General features: G+C 44.4%; 1 protein-coding gene across 8 annotated transcripts in view; it reads left to right on the forward strand.

Moving 5' to 3' along the window:
• The first annotated feature begins 313 nt into the window (after window positions 1–313).
• The window catches only part of FARP2 (FERM, ARH/RhoGEF and pleckstrin domain protein 2), a 101,321-nt gene continuing 80,155 nt past the window's right edge, over window positions 314–21,479 (forward strand). For all 8 annotated transcript variants that reach the window (XM_036320477.1, XM_036320479.1, XM_036320478.1 and 5 more), the window contains exons 1-3: window positions 314–401; window positions 10,197–10,380; window positions 15,699–15,930. In XM_036320477.1, the coding sequence (XP_036176370.1) occupies window positions 15,727–15,930 (204 nt within the window). In that variant the 5' untranslated portion in view covers window positions 314–401; window positions 10,197–10,380; window positions 15,699–15,726. The remainder of the gene's footprint in view (window positions 402–10,196; window positions 10,381–15,698; window positions 15,931–21,479) is intronic.

Genomic DNA, 21,479 nt, shown 5'->3' on the forward strand with positions numbered 1-21,479 from the left:
GGGAGGGGCTAACCGCGCCGGTCCCTCAGAGGTGAAGCCCCGCCCAGGCCCAAGTCCAGGCCCCGCCCAGGACAGAGTACGGGACCTGCCCAGCGAGCCCGAGGCCCCGCTCCCTAGTCGAAGCCACGCCCAGGACAGAGTCCAGCTTAGAGAGCCGAGTTTCTGATGATTTGCATTAGAATCCACAAGAGCCCCTCCGCCTCCCCGCCCACTCCAGGTCCGTTCACCAATCAGAATTCAATGCCGCGCCTAGACAAGCCAATCGGAGGCGTGTCCGCGGGGGAGGGGGTGGGGCTCCGGGCTGGGGCGGGGGCGCGGCGCGGCCCGCGGGCAGTCGGGAGCGGGCGGAGCTGGCGGAGGACCGGAGGCCGCTGCTGGAGACTGCACGGGCTCTCTGGCGGGTGAGGACTCGGGGCCGCAAGGACGCGGGGGCGGGCGGCGGAAGCCGAAGGCCGAGTGTCTGGGCAGGGCGTGCGTATGTACCGCGGCGTTTCGGGCGCCTCAGACAGCGGTCCACCGGAGGAGTCCACTCCCGCGCTCGCGAGGCCTTCTAGGATGGCGGGCCCCGTGAGAAGAGGGCCATGTGTGGGGAGCCCACCGCCTGAGGCCTGTGGTGCCCCGGAAGGGCCCCGCGTGGAGCCCGTGGGTGGGCGGGGCGGAGAGTGCCCCGTGGTGTGACGGTAGTGCCCCGCGTGGAGGCCCCGGGAGCGGGTGGGACGGAGAGTGCCCCGCGCGGAGGCCCAGATGTGCACGGTGGAGGCCTGCGCAGAGCCACAGGTGGCAGCTCCCCCTGGTTGGCGTGGACCAGGCCCTTCTTGGCCTTTCCTCTTATTGTATCCTAAAGGTAGGAATTCGGCGTTAGGTATTAAAGTTTTTACTCCACTAAGGTCTGGAAATACTGTCTTCCTAAGGCAGTGGGGCGCTTTCTAAAGGAAAATCATGAAGGGTAGGACCAGGATATGGTCCAGTCCATCACACAAGCATCTTTTTCACTGACCCTGGTCCTAGTCAGAAATGGCTGTGAAAAAACAAAACAGGCATGTTGATAGGAATAACGTCATTACGTAATGTAAAGAAAAAATGGGAAGACTTAAGACCCAGGGCTAAATCTTTAGAGGGTGGTTTTTCTTTCTACCTTCATTTTGTTTGTTTCCATGAGGTAGCTTTGGCTGGACCACTATGGAAATGTTTGATAACCATCAGGTGGCCCCAGGTTAGAGTGTAGACTGCGTTGCAACAGAGGACACAGATTTTCTCGATGCCAGCGAGATGGGAGAAGACATTTGAGGTAGCACCATGGAGTGACCTTTACCTGTAGACCAAATATAATTTTAATTTCCTGTATCTGGTATTTTTTGAAAAGTTTTTCTGAGTTCCTGAACACCGGAAGACATAATTCTGTGTTGAGTTGTGAATTGTGTCATGCTGGTGGTTCTGTTTGGTTCTTTCAAATCTGCAGAGATGTGGCCAGTTTGCATGGCACCGTTTTAAAGGAGAGGCACTGGAGTAATTGGTATGGGCCCCGCCCCATTTACTGCACATTCATGGCCCAGGTTGCTGAACTGCACCAGTTTGGGCTCATTTACACACATGAACATCTTTTCATCATGGACTTCCAAGTTCTTTCTTTACTAATTCCTTTCCCAAAGAAGTTTATATGGTATTAATTCATTGCTGCCTCAACAAGGTTCCTTGTTGATAAAATGGGGTTAAAATTTACCTCAGATGGTTGTTGTGAGGACTAATAGGATAGCTGCTAGCAAGATGCCTGGTACGCAGTCAGTGCTTAATAAATGCTAGCCATTCTGCTCTCAGGTGAAAGATTAGTCTGAGTAGACAGTGAGAAGTGGACAGGATTTAAGCAGTTATTCTGCATGGAGGGAAGGATATACACTGGATTGACAAAGCAAAGACTGATGCAGGAATAATTCTATGCAAGTTCTTTAAACCCATATAGCCACAAGGAATTCTGTCCTTCTTCTTAAACACTCCTACCATAGTCACATCAACACCTCTATACTCAACACCTCTATACTTCATATACAACAGTTCCTCAAAAATCCTAGTGATGTCGTAGCCGTCACAACATCATAGTGCAACACATTACGTGTTTGTGGTGATGCTAGTGTAAAAAACCCTGCTGATATGTATAAAAGTACAGCACATGCTGCTTCCCCTTTCAGGTTTGTTTGCATTTTTCCTTCACCCGCTTTCTTATCAGCTTACCAATGGGTCACGAGCTTCCTGCACACACCATAGTGTTAGGTATGCAGGAAAACCGCAGTCACTCCAGGTTTTACCGTGGCAGCAGACTAAAAAAGGTGAGGGTTCCATAAAACTTAATATGAAAAAATCCCAGTGTTTGGTGAGTTTCTGGGGAGCAGTTACATTGGTGGTGATTCTGTAAATCTAATCTTTTTGGAGAGCAACTGGCAGTATGTGATAAAGACTGTGATTTTGGAATTCCAGTTTTTAAAACAAATTCCAATATGCATGCAATAGCACTCCACAGCCAATAAGCATGTTCTGGCAACCCCATTCTTGTCCTTCCCTCACAAAAAAATTGAAATGTGTTCAAAAACATGGCTTAACCCAAAAGGCAAAACTGTGTACACAGCAATTATATGTTGTAAAAGTATGTGAGGACGTGGACAAGGATCAGAAGTGAAATTAGAATGATATAAGTAGTTTTATTTAGAGTCATAGGATTGTTTTACCCCTAAACTGGTATTTGGTTTATAGCCATTTTAAAATTCAAATGCAAAATGTTACTATAATGTTGTAGGATGCAGTGATGACTCTTCAGCCCATCTCTCCCAGCTTATTCTCCTCATTGTTTCCCAGCTATAGACCTCAAATAGGTGTGAAATTGCATCCAGACCTCTTAGGTTGGGCCATGACACCCTCACTGCCCAGCCGGCCATGGGCATCCTTGGGGCCCCAGCCACACACAGCCTTCCATTCTTACCCAGCAGTCCCATGCCTGTGCACACTGCTCTTTGTCCAGCTGGTCTCCTGTCACCTGCAAGACCCAACTCCAACTTCAGGCGTGGGAAGCCTCTCTGGGTCAGGCTAGCAGCACTCTCTTCCTTGATGTTACCTCGTACTTTCTGCTCTCTGGTACTACAGTGGGGAGGTGCTCTTGGCCACTTACATGGTTGTCTCCCCTTCTAGATCTTTGTGTCCCTGTGCTAGTCACCTGGGTCCTTCAAAGCAGAGAGGAGACAATACACCATGGAATTGGGGTTGGGTCACTTGCAGAGCTGAGTGACCACAAGCAAGTCACTAACCCTTCTGCACCTTGGTCTGTAAATGGGATCCTGAGTATCAAATGCAATGACATGGAGGAGGGTGTGGCATGGGCTCCTAGCAATGGCGGTCACTCGGGATGCGGTGGCTCTTGGAATATGCACCAGGATCTTCTTTAAGCCTGATGCAGGTGCTGTCTTCTTATTGAGGCCTTCCCCCTTCCTCTCCACCTGTCACATCCCATCTGCTGTCCTTACTTGACATTCTCCATGGACTTACCACCATTTAGCACACTCTCCTGTTTATAGTCTTCCACTATAATGGAAGGGATTTTCTCTCTCTTGTAAAGTCCCGTGTCCTTAAGTACTTACTTGGGTGCTCAATAAAATTAGATTTCATTTGGGGCAAGGGCAGATGCCAAATTTTATGGGGCCTGAAACTTACACAGTTGGGCGAAGGAGGGCCTCTTTAAGACAAGAATACAATGTTACAAATAATTAATTTTGAAAGTGAATAATTATTAAGAATTTTAAAAAAACAAGTAAGTTACAGATTTGAAGAATCTGACCAGGAACACAAATCACTAAATCCCAGAAAATAGCACATTTGTTAATTACCTGATACATGCTGTAGTACTTTTTCTTTGACTGTGTACTTTTAATTGCCTCTTCATATGACAGAGAATGGAAAGAATTTAGTGATTCCTCTAGCATAGTTGATAAAAAAACTTTATTATTGATAGATACAGAAAACATGATTTCACATATAGACATATTTGCTGTTTCTAGTACAGCTACAGCTGTGTGTCTTGGGAAAGTATGAGTTCTTTTATATATATATATATATATATATATATATATATTGATTTTTTACAGAGAGGAAGGGAGAGAGATAGAGAGTTAGAAACATCGATCAGCTGCCTCCTGCACATCTCCTACTGGGGATGTGCCCGCAACCCTGGTACATGCCCTTGACCGGAATCAAACCTGGGACCTTTCAGTCCGCAGGCCGACGCTCTATCCACTGAGCCAAACCGATTTCGGCAAAGTATGAGTTCTTTTAAATTCTGTTTTGCACAATTCCATTCAAAAAAGTAGAAAAATCTATGGTACATTTATAATTATATTACTACATTATCAATTTTTCTGACAGGAGCGCCACAGGTTTTCAAGCCTTGTTTCTGCCCACACACTTCCCGTGCTAGTCCCGTGCTGCAGCCCCCACCTGGCCCTTTGTCTTAGCCCCTGGTGAGCAGGCACAATGCTATAACAGTATTCCTGGAAGCCACACCTGCACTGAGATGGCTGGTCATAACTTAAGTATACACAGAAGTAACAGCGAACAACATATAAATGAACCTATTAAACCTAAAATAAATGTTTCCAACTCATTGCGCCCTTAGCTGGATCTAAGATGCCCCTTCTAAGCAACCTGATATAAAGGGAAAGGGAGAGAGTGCAAAGAGGCAGCAGTCTTAGTCCATTGCAATTAGAATATTTTTTGCAAATTTTACAAAAGGCTCTAATGATAGGCACAGTTTGCATAGGACCTTGGGAGGGGCCAGTGCAAGTGAGGGGCCAAAAATCCGAGGCAGAATAGCTGCTTTTGCAGGGGTAGTTTCTGGTCCTTTGCTTGATGCCAGATGATGACACAGTAGAGCTCTTGGGGGCGAGGGAGTTCTGAGCATCCTCCAGCCGCCAATGAGAATGTGTTTGGGAAGGAGGAAGCATACGAGGCAATTTCACAGACTGTTTAAATGGCTCGGCTTCATTAATGCTTGTCTCCTTCACGATGCAAACCCCAGTGGTATTGGTGGTATTTAACCAGGTGAATGTTGGGGGAACAAGTCTCTACAGCCATGGCCACATAACAACCTTTTGTCCAATAAGGGACTTCATATACAACAGTTCCCCAAAAATCCCAGTGATGTCATAGCCATCACAACATAGAGCAACACATTACGTGTTTGTGGTGATGCTAGTGTAAAAAACCCTGCTGATACTTATAAAAGTACAGCACATGCAATTATGTACAGTACATAATACTTGAAAATGGTAATAAATGGTCATGTTACAGGTTTATGTATTTACTGTATTCTTTTTACCATTATTTTAGAGCAGGGGTGGGGAAATGTTTTTCTCAAAGGCCATTTGTATATTTATAACATCACTCGCAGGCCATACGAAATTATCAGCTTAAAAATTAGCCTGCTGCCCCGCCCAGTGGCTCAGTGGTTGAGTGTTGACCTGTGAACCAGGAGGTCAATTCCCAGTTAGGGCGCATATCCCTGTTGCAGGCGCAATCCCCAGTAGGGGGCATGAAGAAGGCAGCCGATCAATGATTCTCTGTCATCATTGATGTCTCTCCCTCCCTCTCCTTTCTTCTCTGAAATCAATAAAAATAAATTAGCCTACTATATCTGGTCAAACAAATAATTAACTCACCCCTAATACTTTGGCAGGGCCAGACCAAATGATTTTGCCGACTTTATATGGCTCACGGGCTGGACATTCCCCATCCCTGTTTTAGAGTGTACTCTTCCTACTTATAAAAAAATGTTTTCTATAAAACAGCAGCTGTGTTAGACCGGCCGCAGCCTCATACATCTGTGTTTACTGTCTCTTGATAACATCATTTTCTCTTGTGCTTGATTTAATCCCATGGTGTTTTGCCCAGTAACGTGCTGTCCAGGCTAGTAGACTGGGAACAATAGGTGGTCCCATATAGGTTTGTGTAAGTGCTTCTATGATTTTTGCACAACCAAATTACCTAATGATGCATGTCTTAGACTGTATCCCAGTCATTAACAGCCCATGACTGTATCTGAACAAGATAGCTATTCCGGGTGTTTGAAAATATTAATTTTTATTTAAGTGAACTGATTTATTTAAATTAATGGATTTTAGAGAGAGGAGGGGAGTGAAAGAATAAGAAGAATCAGTGTGAGAGAGGAACATCGACCGGTTGCCTTCCATATGCACCCCGACTGGGGTCAAACCCACAACCTGGGTATGTGTCCTAACCGAGAATTGAACCTGCCCCTTTCAGTGTAGGGGACAAGGCTCAGACCGAGCCACAACAACCAGGGTTAAATGAACTATTTTAGAAGAGTGAGCACAACTAGAGGAAAGATGGAATAGTCCTTCCTGCTTTCTCTTGGCAGGTGAACATACTATAAGTAACCCTGTCAATGAAGACTTCTAAAGCAGGTTGTAATTAAACAGTAGTCTGCAGAAAAGCCATCTGATTTCAATAGTAATGGCAATTTGAAAAGTACAGATTATTGGAAGAAAGGAAATAGAAATCAACTCTCTTGCCTCGCCCAGAGATAACCACTGTAGACCTGGTTTAGTGTGTATGCATGTCAAGGACTGGTTCCAAGAAGGCAAAATGTGTACATTCCACGCTGACTCTCCCACTGACTATAAGCCTGGACAGCTGCATGGAGCTATTTGGGAACTCTGACAAGTAAATGGTGACAGGCGGATTGGGTACAAAGGACAGAATTTAAAGTACACTGCACCAACAGGGAGGCTCCTGTTTTTCTCCCAGCATCCCCAGCCTGGTCTTCAGACATCTGAAACCCAGAGATGGGCACAGGTGGGAGCAAGGAGAGCTGCAGGAGAAGAGAGAGGGTGAGGAAAGCCACACTTGTCCTCTCCTTCCTTGTCTTCCACTCAGACCTGTGGCAGCAGGAGCCTACAGACACTTGAATCTCTAAGGGAGTAGGGGAACCCTGTTGCTTTGTCTCCCTCTCCTCCTGCAGCTTGGTCCCAGACATGGGTTGGTCACAGGAAATGACTAAAGCCCCAGGTTTCTGGCTGGAGGACTGAGGAGAGCCCCAGGCAACTGGAAAGTACACAAGGGAGATTGTGAAGAGGGAGGAGCTCAGAAAAGTGACCCAAGTGGTTTATGAACTTTGGGGCTCAACACTGAGCTGTGCGGGCATGATTCTGACCCTGAGCAACTTGCCAGAGACTTTGGCAACTCAAATAATGGAAACAATGCTGGCCATTGGGTTGCGGTACACGGGAGGACAGAGCCTCTACAGATGAGCTGAAGCCATCCACAGCCTGGAGATGGCTGGTCGGGACTTGCAGCCTGCACCCAGCCAGGCCAGTGCCTGCCAAAGCAAAAGTACCAGCATTCTGCATGGGATTGAAACAAAACCCAAGGTCTCATAACACATTTTTTTAAATGTCCAGGATACAATTCAAAATTACCCAGTATATGCAGAACCAGGAAAATGCCACCTCACAAGAGAAAAGTCAGACAAAAGCTGAAATGCTGCAGGTGTTGGAATCACCTGATGAAGACTTGGAGTAGGCAAAAATTGGGCCTTCATGACCTTTATCCACTAGTATCACTTCTGGGGACATGTTATGTTATGCTGCAAAAGCTCTTTACAGATGTAATTTAGGGTCCCAATCAGCTAATCTTAAAGGAGAGGTGTCCTGGATCATCCAGCAGGGCCTCATCTATTTCCATAAGTCTTTAAAACCAGAGTTCATTCCCCAGCTGCAGCAGAAGGGACGTGGAAGCCTGAGAAGGATTCAGCATGCTGCCTCTGAAGATGGAGGGAGCCATGGGGTGAGGCAGCTCCAGAAGCATGGGCTGGGGACCTCAGTCCTGTATCCAAGCAGAACTGAACGAGCCCAGAAGTACCTTCTTCCCAGAGCAGCCACATAAAACCCTAAGCCAGTTGACACCCTGACTTAGACCTTACGGGACCCTAGGCAGAGAACTCTGCTGGTCCATACAATCCAGACTGCCAACCCACAGAAACTGAGATAATAAAAGGCTGTTATTTTAAGAAGCTAAGTTTGTGGTAAGCTGTTATGGTTTCAATAAAAAAACTAAAACACACTTTAAAGCAACTATTATTGAAATGTTCCAAGAAGTAAGGGTACTTTTGAAACAAGTGGAAAGATAGAAAGTTTTAGCCAAAAAAAAAAAATATATATAGATATAAAGAAAAACAAGTTGGAATTTTAGAACTGAAAAATACAATAACTGAAATAAAATGGAGGTGACAAAGGAAACAGTGAATTTATAATGCATGGTGTAGTTTTTTAAGTCAATTTTTTTTTTTTAATCTTGAAGAATTTGCCTTATGTTACCTTGGCCTGGGAGGGCCTGAGCCAGCATTTCATTGTGTAGGAACCTCACACACTCCCTATCAGCTGTGCACTATTCCAGGGGATCCTTAGATCCTTATATACATTGAAACTTGTTGCTAGACCTGTTTGTTTTTAACTTATGGAAGATTCCAAACATTCACAAAAGTAGGGGTAATATATCAAACCCAGCTTCCATAGTCAACATATGGGCAAGTAGATTGGGGGTTTTTTGTTTGTTTCGTCTACAGTCCCCTCCATCTTACTATATTAAAGTAAATCCTAGACATTATTCCATTTTATCCTTTACATATACACAATACCATTAAGAAAATTAACAGTACTTTATAACATATAATATCTAGTTACTATTCACATTTCCCTGATTGTTCCATAAATACTTGATTCAGGATTCAAATAAGGTCCACATCTGACAGGTAACATCCTATATAATAAAAGTGTAGTATGCAAATTGTTCCCTCAACCAGAGTTCTTCCAGGAGTTCGACTAGGGGGCAGGCTGGCCTGGGGAAGGGAGGGAGGCCCTGGCCAGCAGCAGCAGCAGCAGACAGCAGCAGGCGGCTGAGGGAAGGGAAGGGAGTACCTGGCCAGCAGCTGCTAGGGACCCTACCAGTGTACAAATTTCATGCACTGGGCCTCTAGTCTTTTAATAGTTTCTTTCCTCCCTCCCCACTTTCTTTGCCATTTATTGAAGAAATGAGGTCACTTTTTTATGGAATATGCCACATTCTGGTTTCACTTGTAGTCTTTTAATGATTAGGATACATTTTATTAGTGATATATAACGAAGTTACTAAGTTTTAAAGTTACTTGAACTAATTCTCTTTGTAGTTTAGTCACTGTTTTAGTGTACAATGAGGATCATCTGTCTCATTTTGTTTGAAATTTTAGCGCTTGCTTTTCTAAAAAACTGATTTAATTTTGCTTTCTAATCATATAAGAACATTTACAAGGTTCCCAAGTCAACATGACTAAACATAGTATATTAGAAGTGGCTTCCAGGATGTCTTCCCAACGCTCCCCTCTCCCCAGTCCGATGCCTACCTGTCTCATTAGTTTCTGCTTTATCCTTCAGTCTTTTTAATATAAGCAAATGCTTGTGTTTATATTCCTACTCCTCTAACAGAAGTTAGTGCGCCAAACACCTGCTTTCACATCAAAGCAGTGTACTGGTATAGACCTCTTTCTGACTTTGTGAAGATTTTGATGGTGAATTGGGCAACTTCATATAAAAAAAAAATGTTGAAAATCAGTCAGCTATCCAAATTCATTTCAGCTCTTAAAACTTTATTGTTCACACCCTGGCTAGGTACTTGGTTGGTTAGAGCGCCATACCTATACTCCAAGGTTGCGAGTACGGTCCAGGGTCAAGCAATGAATGCATAAATAAGTGGAACAACAAATCAATGTATTCTCTGTCCTCCCCCCTCCTCTCTCTCTAAAATCAATAAATAAAAACAATTTTTAAACTTTATTTTTCAGCTAATAGAATTTTGTTTCATGTAAAGTCAGGATACCTGATGGTAGAAGGTCAAAATTACTGACATCTATTTAGTGCTCAGGCAGTTCTTTTAAAAACCTAGGGAGTAAAAGAATTGTAAGGTTTGAAAATATTGGTTATCTAAAGTCATAAGAGTGGGGCTGGGTGTGGTGAAATAACCACTCATCCATGGCTGAGTTAGACTTAGATCCCAGGTGCACTGCCTCCAGACTTCCACCCCCTGCCCCCAGGCTACTGCTGTGTCCTTCCTTCCTCATTTCCCATGAGTGCCTGAGTGTCCACATGATTATTTGGCCTCTTTTATCACAGCCTGGGGACACCTTTCTGTTTTCGTGAGCTGCCCTTCAACACCAGAGGTTTTTGAGGTTGGCGACTATGACTGCCCTTCATGGTACTTGAGGGACAGCATTGCCCAGGATGCAGGTTCTTGTCAGTCCTTAGGCTTCACATATGTGACATCAATCCTGAAGCACCTATTGGAGCAAGTGTACAGGTGAGTTCCGAAGTGCCCTTCTCCCCAGCTTTTCAGCACCAGACGTGTTTTCTATGGCTTTCAACAGATGGGCTGTATCCTGGGGAGGGGGTGTTGTGAAGCTGGCCCTGTTCCCTGGGTGGGATGCCCACCCGCCCTCCACTGGCCAGCCATTTATTCCTTGTCAGCTCTATGAAGCCTTGCCTGGCAATGCAGGTTCTGACGGTTTTCCTCCAGGTCCTTACATTGATTGAATTACTCAGTTGTTTATTCTAAAACCTATCAGCCATGCTTACTAGAAAGGGAATAAAAAGGGTCCATCTCTTGCTGTATTGTGTTAAAGAGGTAATGCAATCCAAGGTTGAGAACCAGGTGACAATTCCATTTAAATGCCACCAGCACCAAAAGTTCATTCCCAACACTGCAGTGGGGTTTAGGATATTAGAACGTGCAGGGGAATGAGTGCCATCTTCTGCGTCCTTCGTTGGTCACTGTAGAAGTACAGCAAGTCCTCACTTAGTCGTCGACAGGTTCTTGGAAACTGTAACATTAAGAGAAACAACCTAAAGTAAGCCAGTTTTACCAGCAGCTAATGATGTGAATCAGAGCTAAGTTCCTACCACATATTTCTGGTCACAAAAACATCACCAAACTTCTAAATAAAGACCCCAAACACTTCTAATATTAAACATTGAAATAAACGTCAGCTACACATACATTTGAGAAACATTAATAGTAAAAACAAGTAACAATTTTCTAACCTGCTGGTTTCAGTTCAGGGTCATGGATGGCTGGAGCCTCTTCCAGCAGCTCAGGGCGCAAGGTGGGGGCGCCCCACCCCCACCGGTGCCCTTCCATCTTAGGGCCACCCATGCACACAAAGATAGGGACACTGTACCTGTACATAGGGCATTCCCCTCACGTGACATCCTTGGGATTTGGGAGGAGCCCGGAGTCCCTGGAGGAAACCCATATGGACATGGGAGACTGTGCACACTCCACACAGACAGTGGTCCCACCAGGAATGGACTTTTTTCCTCATCGGTGTTGTAAGGAAATGACATTAAACAGAATGACATTATTCAAGAACCTGTTGTGTGTTTTTTGGTCCTCCAAAAAGAAACAACCAAAAATATTTCATGGAAGGTAGATTTTTTTTGCACAGAGAAATTTGAGCAAGCTCCCTTTGTGTGATTACGGGCTGCTGTGTCTGGGGAGCTGTGAGCTGGTTTTCCAGCAGAGACCAGGAACATGGTGGCCAAATCCAGGCTGGGCTTGAGTCCTGACTCTGTCACTTCTGAGTTATGTGTTCTGTGGCAGACTTTTGTTTTTACTAGACTTTTTTCTTTTTTTCTTTCTTTTTTTTTTTAGAGCAGTTTTTAGTTCACAGCTAAACTGAGTGAAGTTATAGAGAATTCCCATATGACCCCTGCCCCAACTCTGGCACAGCCTCCCTGGATATCAACACCCTCCCTCCCCAGGCAACATTTGTTACAAACCTGCATTGACACATCGTTAGTCAAAGCCTTGGCAGACTTTTGAACCAAATTCTTCCAACTTTAAGGTGGAATATGTCTCAAGGTGGTTTTTTAAGTTTTTTATTAAATGAGTATGTACGCATAGGAGCTGAGTTTGTCGTAGGTAGCACTAAATGTCAGTAGTGGAAACTATACAGCTACCAGCAGTATTTTTAGAAATGAAGACCACAAAGCATTTCAGTCTGGTGCAAGGAAGATGGGAAAATGGGCTGCGGTCCCTCGGAGGTCACTTCTCTCGGGATTTCTGGAAAGGTTCTCTGGCAGCAGCAGAGACGTGAGCAGGGGCTGCAGAACACTGGGTGTGTCAGGGACTGGTAGTGACCTTGCTGTGTTTATTTCTAGTCTGGCTTGCATATTCTTGCCTTTGTAATGTTGGTTTATAAGCACACAGAACAGAACAAAGTAACTTCTGTAGGTCATAATTTGTAAAAACGGCTCAATGCAGACATCTTTCCCAGAGTCAGGCTGAAGGAAGTCATCGGGCTGTAGAAAGTGACTTGGATGATCAGCCTCACTTTCTACAGGAAGTATCCAGTTATGCTGCTTGTTCTGAAATAGATGGATAGCCTTTGAGAACAAGGTTAGCTGACATTCACAGCACTGGAGTTTCTTACTTTCAAGGCTTTCTTAAACTTAAAGCTGAATGCTCATTAAACGGGTAGTTTATGCCACATTACTATTATGTCATAGCAGATAGATTTTTCTTTGGAACGTCACAGCAGGGTCCCTCCTGGGGCATTGACTCAAGTGTATCTGTCTTCCTCAGATGACCCTGAGTTTCAGCATCAGCTGTGCCAATGTTTACAGTAGAGTGGATCTAAGTTTGCTGTGAGGAAGGAGTTTCCTCTAGGGAGCCATGTTTTAGTATTCCTTGAACTAAGAAAAGTCTTTTATGTGTAATATGTCTTTCGTTCTTCTGACAGATGAAGCAGTGTTAAATTAAAAGTATGCTGTTTTAAATATGTTTTTATTATAAAATAAACACAAACATAGAAAAACCACATGAGTCAAATCTATAGCTCAATGAATTATAAAGTGAACGCTGCCCTGGTCAAATAATAGAACTGAGTCCCCTTACCCTCCAGTGACAGACCCCTCCCACCACGAAGGAGGGACCACTGCCCTGACTTTTCTAGCAATAACCTCCTTGCATATTTTCCTCGGCATTTTCTCACCTGAATGTGCCCTCTGGACACTATGGGTTGGTCTTTCTTGCCTTTTTTTAGAAGTATGTGTGTAGACATGACTTTCTTATAATGACAGAAGAGAAAGAGCCTGAAGAAGTTTTTTCCATATAAAATTATTAAGAACAAATGTAAATGAGAATTGTACAATGGAATAAATAAGGATAGTGACTTCTAAAAATATATTCTGGTTTACATATGTTTTCAGAATTGTAGCTTGGCTTAAAAGTGGAAAGGTAGCTTTGGTGCCTAAAATAAAACACCCCCCCCCAACTTGTTTCAAAAGAACCTACTCTTGATGGTTCCGGGTTCGCTAAATGTGAGCTGACCAAGAACTTAATGTTTCACACAGGAGACACCTTCCCTCACTTTTGTACTAACTGTCAAGTTTGTGAAATTGAAATGAAAAAGCTCGTATTTATGATTCTCAGAACCTGTATATCTCAGGTTTACTCTTAATGGCATGAAAACAGTGATTTCCTCAAGTGTCCTTCTGCTTGTGAGGGAGCCCTGTCTTTGTTTCTGAACTCTACACAATGCACTGCATAATGAGGCAGTTCGGGTTCTTTGATGCCAGTGACTTTAAGTAAACACATAGCAGACATTTACAGTAGCATTTAGTTCCTGCTCTCAGGGGCATACAACCTGGAGAGAGAATTCTGAAGATAATAGGTAACTGCTAACCCAGCCCAAACGTGTGGGAACTGAGACAGGAGGTGTGCTTGGCAGAATGACACACAGCCTCATCCTGTGCCGTGCTGTTCACCTTCCACTTTCCTGGGGGTTTCACTTCCTTGCTTTGCGCTTTCTGTCTGATCAAGTGGATGTGCATGGAAGTTCTCGCCCAAGTAGAGTTTAATTGGACAGAGTGGGATGCCTGGCACCTGGTCATTGAGAAGCTTTTAGGACTTAATTCGAGTAAAAAGTTAATGAGTTTGTCTTGATAACAAAATAAGCATGACAAAGAGAAAAGGGCCGAAGGACTCAGCCAGCCATGCAATTTGCAAGCAAGGAACTAGACCAGGAATGTAGTGAGATTAATCCTCTAAAACATTTACTGCAAACTCGTATAAGACTTTTTGAAGGTGATTTTGTGAAACAAAACACTTGGCAGCAGCTGCATTCTTTCTTGATTATACATCTGGCATTCGTTTTCGTCATATTGTGTTTTACTGTTAAATATGTTTCTTTAAGTTGACTTTCAAACATAAATACATATATTTAAGAAGGAAATTTGCCATAAATAGAAGGTAACTATATTAATGAATACAATTCAAAGCAAGCTAGTCTTATTAGATTCTGGCTGATACTTAGCCTGTTCTTTCTTTGTTAAAAAACTCTGAAGTGATTTGCCCGTATCAACTCAGTAGCTTAAAAAGCGAGACCTTCCCCAGGGCACAAGGAGGATTGAAAAGGGCACCCAGTGCTGCCCCAGCTACTTAGCTCTGTTGGACCCTCAGTGTTGTTGCCAGTTAGGTGGGTGGTAGGTGGTCATTGTGAGGACGGGATGGGAGGATGCCTTCCAACCTCAGGTGTGAGCCTCGTGACACTCACCTAGGCTCTCCTCTATACCGTGCCTGAAACTATTTCCCTCGCCATCGGTGGCACCCACTCCAGCCTTGTGAGACACGACGTAGAAAAACCAAGGAATGCAAAGCTGGCAGAGTCAGGGGTGGTTATCTTGAGCTACTGTCCTTGGAATTTTCCCCACCCATCAGCAGAAATGAGGAATCTGCTGAGTGCATTGGTGCTGTGCCACGTGGGACCCGTTACTTGTGCCGAAGGCCCGGACAGCACAGTGGGTGTGTGGCTGGTTGGCAGAGCCTGAGAAGGACTAGCCCTGCCAGCCTCTTGCCCTCTGCCCACCAAGTGATGGTGAGGCAGCTCTCATAGGAGCTTCTGTGTGGTCGGTGTGCTCAGATGCCACCCAGCCTGCAGAATCCCCTGGGAAATATTGTTATTGGAGGTGCTTGTTATATTTTCTGTTCCACCAACCAAGTATGAGTAGAAGATAGAAGAAGTTTTGTTTATTTTTTAATCCACTCAAGGATATGTTTTTATTGATTTTTCTTTTTTTTCTTCTTTTTTTAATATATTTTATTGATTTTTCACAGAGCGGAAGGGAGAGAGATAGAAAGTTAGAAACATCGATGAGAGAGAAACATCAATCAGCTGCCTCCTGCACATCTCCCACTGGGGATGTGCCCGCAACCCAGGTACATGCCCTTGACCGGAATCGAACCTGGGACCTTTCAGTCCGCAGGCCGACGCTCTATCCACTGAGCCAAACCGGTTTCGGCTGATTTTTCTTTAGAGAGTGGAAGGGAGAGAGAAACATGGATCGTTTGTCTCCCATACACGCCCAACCGGGGATCTAACTCACAACCTAGGTATGTGCCCTAACTGAGAATCGAATCTGCAACCTTTTGCTGTATATAGGACACCACTTCAATCAACTGAGCCACCCACCTAGGACACCTCTGTAATTTTATGTAATTTAAGACTCATTGGAGTTGTAAAATCATGCAGAGAATTCCTGTGTACCTGGTCATTTTTTTACATTGTTTTAATGTCTAAATAGCTGGTGGTGATTCTTTGGGTTTTATTTTTTTTGTAGCGTATTCCTCACTCATAGCTGATGAAGAATGGGGGAGATAGAAGGAACATACCGAGCCCTGCAAACCCCAGGGGCACGCCTTGGCGCCCAGCCCCCGGCAGGAGTGAGCACCCTGGAGCCTGGGCAGGCTCCCTCAGCAGGGATGACGCGGATGGCAGCTAGAATGCAGGAGAAGCGCTTTCCTCTCAGAGTAAAGCTGCTGGACAACTCTGTGGAAATGTTTGACATTGAGGTAAGAAGTGATTTTTGGAGGCATAGTTTCTTATATTTTCTTCTTTTTTTTTTAATCCTTACCCAAGGATATTTTTTCATTGATTTTTTTAGAGAGAGTGGAAGAGAGAGGGAAAGACAGAGAAAAACATCAGTGTGAAAGAAACACATCGGTTGGTTGCCTTCTGCATGCGCCCTGACCAGGGCCCGGACAGGGTAGGAGCCTGCAACTGCCGTATGTGCCCTTGACCGGAATCAAACCAGGACCCTTCAGTCCACAAGCTGATGCTCTATCCACTGAGCCAAACCAGCTAGGGCATGAAAATTGAATATTATGCCCCAAATTACATTTTGCTGGTTAGACATTGCTTTTTTATGAAGTTGACTGAAGGTGGCTTTGGTACACCCAATAAAATCCTTGCAGATGGTGACATTGCATTTCTCCTTTCAGTTTGGAGAATGGGATCCTCCTCTCTGTCCTTTAAAATTCCGATCATGTTGTCTCTGCACTTTTCTCTTTTGAGAAACTGCCTGGTGCTATAGAGCCCAGACTGGAACCAGGTTCTCCTGGCTCAGCCACTGGCTGCCCGGGGGTGGTGGTGGTGGGGGTGGTGGTGGGGGTGTTCATTTGCCTCATTACGTGTCAACTTCCTCGTCTGAAATGTGGGGGTGATACAGTCCCCAAGCTCAGGGTGGCTGGGGAGGACTGAACACTCATCATACAGAGAGCCTGGATGGGAAGTGTTGCACAGTCTTAGCATAGAACTGGTTTTTCTAGGTCAGCCATAATAACATTTATATTTTTTAAATTTCCTAATATTAGATTGAACTGATAATGTTGGCAAAAACAATTATGTATATGTATGTATCTATGTATATACATATATATATTTTTAAAGGAAAATTTTAGACCCATGTAATACATTAGAAAATATTATTCTGATTTTTCTAAATGACATTAGAATGAATATTTTTAAGTTATTTATTTTCAAATGTAATGCATAAATATATTATCTTTTTTAAATATTTCATATTGACTTACAGTAGTATCTGTTTGTTTGTTTTTTGAATATATTTTTTTATTGATTTCAGAGAGGAAGGGAAAGGGAGAGAGAGATGGAAACATCAATGATGAGAGAGAATCACTGATCAGCTGCCTCCTGCACAACCCCTCCTGGGGACTGATCCCACAACCTGGGCATGTGCCATGACTGGGAATCGAACTGTAACCTCCTGGTTCATGGGTTGAGGCTTAACCACTGAGCCACACCCACTGGGCACAGAAGTATTTTTAGAAGCTTTTCCTGATCTAATGTCACAAGTAAGGACAAGAGAATGAACTTAAACTTTAGCAGGTTAATTTATGCTTGGGTTTTTCTGTCAAGAAATCAAGATGCTACACAGAAAATAAAACAGTTATTGAGCTGTGGGCCAGGCTGTGAAGGGGCCTGAAGGAAACCTCCTTTAGGCTCTGGCAGTGCCTAATTGCAGAGTGCATTGCATGAAAAAGGAGAGGGTAGGGAGGAGATGAGCACAGTGAGGCTAGAAAGGGGCCAGCAGAGCTGCAGGAAGGGAGGCTGGCCTCTTGCTTAGAGCCTAGGGCACACCATTCTCTACCTTGAGTGCCTAGATCAGCTGTGGGCAAACTACTGCCCTCGGGCCGGATTCGGCCCGTTCGGCTGTTCTATCCGGCCCGCGGAGCCGAAAGAGCGGAGGGTTCTCTTGCTCTCCCCTCCGCTCCTTCACCAGCAGCAGTGTTAACATGTATTAGTTCACACAAACACTCCATCCATGCTTTTGTTCCGGCCCTCCGGTCCAGTTTAAGAACCCATTGTGGCCCTCGAGTCAAAAAGTTTGCCCACCCCTGGCCCAGATTCATAGTGTCTGAACTCGGGACCCTGACTATTACTTTTAAGGTCTTATTTGAGGAGGACATCAAATATCACTTCATCGGGGCAGTGGTAACTGAAACTGGCAGGACCTGTCTGTTCAGCTTCCCAAGTCACTATGTTGCAAGAGGCAGCCTCTGTAGGGAAGGTAGTCTGGCACAGGCAACCTTTGACTCTGAGCAGCTAATGGGTGGCTACTGGTTCCATGACCGCATTTCCTGGCTCACCAAGACACCCTTCCGTAAATCACCTGTAGGAAATAAGTTAAAGATCTGGGAATTAAGAGGGCTCCCAAAACTCTTCCAGGCAAATGTTTGGAAGAATTTCCACCAAGTAGCTAAACACATTCGCTGTGGTCTGGGCTTATAACAGGGTCCAAATTTTTAAAAGATGGAAAGAAGGAAGAAAGAAAAGAAAAGAATTGTACTAAGTTTACTTTAGAGCATCCTTTTTGTTGTTCTGCTTTATGGTCTTTATCAACTAAAACTAGGCCCCAGAAAAGAAAAAAACACACACTTATTGTTGAGTCATAAATAGGATGTAGTCCTTCTCTGAGAAATTTACTTTTACTAAGTATCTGGGTCATTTTATACATAAGGAAGTTAGAGATGGTATGTTGTAAAGGTTTCAAAATATTTAGAGCATGTAAAAGTTTTAATAAATTGAGATTGTTGCCCTGGCTGGTTTGGCTCAGTGGATAGAGCATCGGCCTCCGGACTCAGGGGTCCCAGGTTCAATTCCGGTCAAGGGCATGTACCTTGGTTGCGGGCACATACCCAGTGGGGAGTGTACAGGAGGCAGCTGATCATTGTTTCTAACTCTCTATCCCTCTCCCTCTCTGTAAAAAAATCAATAAAATATTATTTAAAATAAATAAATAAATAAATTGAGATTGTTGTTTATATTAATCAAATACAACTATCATGTTTGGTATTTTTATAGACCTGGAGAGTTACCAGAAATTAAAGACTCAGATTGCTGTTGCATATCCTGAGGTAGATAGGGTACTTTTTAAATTGTGGTTATCTACTGATGCATACTTTTTAGGAGGAGTTAAAATTCAAATATGTACCAGTTAGCTTTGGTAAATAACAAAACTTAGTAGCTTAAAACAAACATTTACTATTGCCTGTGTGTCTGAGTGTTGGCTTGGAGGTTCTTCTGGTCTGGCTGGCTGTTAGGGGCTGGGTGGTCTATGATGGCCTTACATTTCCACAGCCTCAACTAGAATCTCCCTCCGTGCATACTCATTCCCTCCAGCGATAACATGGCCTTGCTTGCCTAGGGATGAGTGGAAACTGTAAAGTCCCTTGAGGTCTAGGTTTGGAATTCATGCATTGTAGCTTCTGCCAGGTTTTACTGATCCATTGTAGCTTCTGCCAGGTTTTACTGATCAAAGCAAGCTCCCAGGCCAACCAGGATTCACAGGGTGGAGAGGCAGAGCCACCGTGATGGGTGGGGCGTGCCAAGGAAGCTGTGGCCTTTTGCAGCTACCAGAGCAGCTGTTGCCAGGGGATTAGGATCACAGTCCTGGAAAGAAGACTGTTTGTGAAGCTCAGTGCCTGGTGGGCTGGTTTGCTAGATGATAGACACACTTCGTTGCCCTGTCTTATAAGTGCTTCCCCTAAATTCCTCCGGAAGGGGCTAGTCTGAGAAGGCAGGTACGCCCTGCTACTACCTGCTACTTTCTGCCTCCATGTCTCTTGTGTGTTGCAGCTCCTAAGATCCAGAGATCAAGTCTGATCACCTCTTTGGGCCTTTCGTCCCTGTTCCACTGTCACTCTTCACTGATCACCTGTGTCCCCACTGCCCCCTCCTTTATATTTGATTTTTTTTTAGAGAAAGAAAGAAAGACGGACATCAATTGGTTGCCTCCCATACACACCCTGACTGGGGATTTAACCCCCAAACTAGGTATGTGCCCTGACTGGGATTCAAACCCACCACCTTTTGGTGTACGGAACAATGCTCCAACCAACTGAGTCACCCAGCCAGGGCTTTTTTTTTTTTTTTTTAATTGAATTTTTTTGAGAAAGAGAGAAAAAGGGGCCCAGATACTCCTTATGTATAAGATGACCCAGATACTCCTTTATATTTTTTATATTTGAACAGAGAGTCACATTTGCTGTTGGATCGGCGGGATGATGCAAGCTTATAGTGCAGGGTGTGGGCATACAGAGCAGTGAGGTCCCTGGCTGGGTGGGTCTGTTGGCCACAGTGAGGACACTCCCTGTCCCAGAATTGGCTGCTGTCTCTCCTCCTGGAAGGCAAGGCTTTGTTCTATCTATTGCTGTATCGTCGGCGTTTGGACAGGGCCTTGCTCTGTAAATATGCGTTGGATGAACAAAATCAGAAGTTAGATTGGATTAACATGCTTTATTTAAGTGCTTGAGTTCTTCTCTCTGCAGCAATCTTTTTGACCTCAGATCCAGGTATTTCCTTTTTTGTTTATTCTGGGGTTTTGGCCATCTGCGCCCATCTTGTGCCTACTTGCTTGGTTTATATTTCACTTAAGTCTTAAGCAGCAAAGTCTATGAATTTGCAGAGCCTGTGAACTGGCAGGGCAGACATGCTGGTGACACTTTGCAGAGCCCTAGCTAACATGCACAGGTATTGACAAAACACTGGCCTTGAGTGAGGCTGAGTAGAATATTCTACTTGATGTCAGAGATTTATACTTAAGGGACCTTTTTAACTTAGGGAAGAATTTGACATTTAGTTATTTTTGAAATGCCTATATTTTGAAAATATAGAGTAACTTGGCCTGAAGGCCTCCCTGTGGTCATGTCTGTCTTTCTACTCAGAGCCTATGGCTAATTGTTTCATGTTTGTCCTCAACAAGTGAGGCAGCCCTGTTGCTTCATCATACTTGCTTCAGAAAGATGGGCTTGCAAGACCCAGTTTTAATTATACTTTCTGTCTCCCCACGTGTGCAAATGAACTTTGTTTGCTATCTGTGCTGATTGCCACAGTAGTGGCAGATTGGTGTAGAGCCACACTGCTGTCACCTAGAGGAGAAACAGTAGTCGTTCTGCTTTCTCAGAAGTGATGTTCATACAGCCACGTAATTGCCTCATCCCATCATCAGGGGAGCACTTGTACGCTTGCCCCACTTTCTGTCTAGATCCAGAGAACACGTGCTTGTTTAATTCTTGCTGCTGGGGATGAAGATGGCTTGAAGCCAGAAGCTAGAGTCAATAAAACTGAAAATGTTTCATAGGTTTATTGAGATATAATTCACCTACCATACAATTCACTCGTTTAAAGTATACAATTCAGTATTCTTTTCGTATACTCACAGATATGTGCAACCGCTACCGCAGTCAATTTTAGGGCACTTTCATCACGTTAGGAAGAAACCCCACAGCCCAGTGGTGTAGCTCAGTGGTTGAGTGTCAACCTATGAACCAGGAGGTCACAGTTTGATTCTGAGTCAAGGCACATCCCTGGGTTTCTAACTCAGTCAGTCCCCAGTGGGGGTCCTGCAAGAGACAGCCGATCAATGATTCTCTCCCATCATTGATGTTTCTATCTCTCTCTCCCTCTTCCTTCCTCTTTGAAATCAATAAAAGTATCCTATATACTAAAAGGCAAATCGACCGAACACAGAATGACTGGTTGCTATGACGCACACTGACCACCAGGGGGCAGACGCTCAACGCAGGAGCTGTCCCCTGGTGGT

The sequence above is a fragment of the Myotis myotis genome, unplaced genomic scaffold (genome assembly GCF_014108235.1).
Source record: "Myotis myotis isolate mMyoMyo1 unplaced genomic scaffold, mMyoMyo1.p scaffold_m19_p_8, whole genome shotgun sequence".
NCBI lineage: Eukaryota > Metazoa > Chordata > Mammalia > Chiroptera > Vespertilionidae > Myotis > Myotis myotis.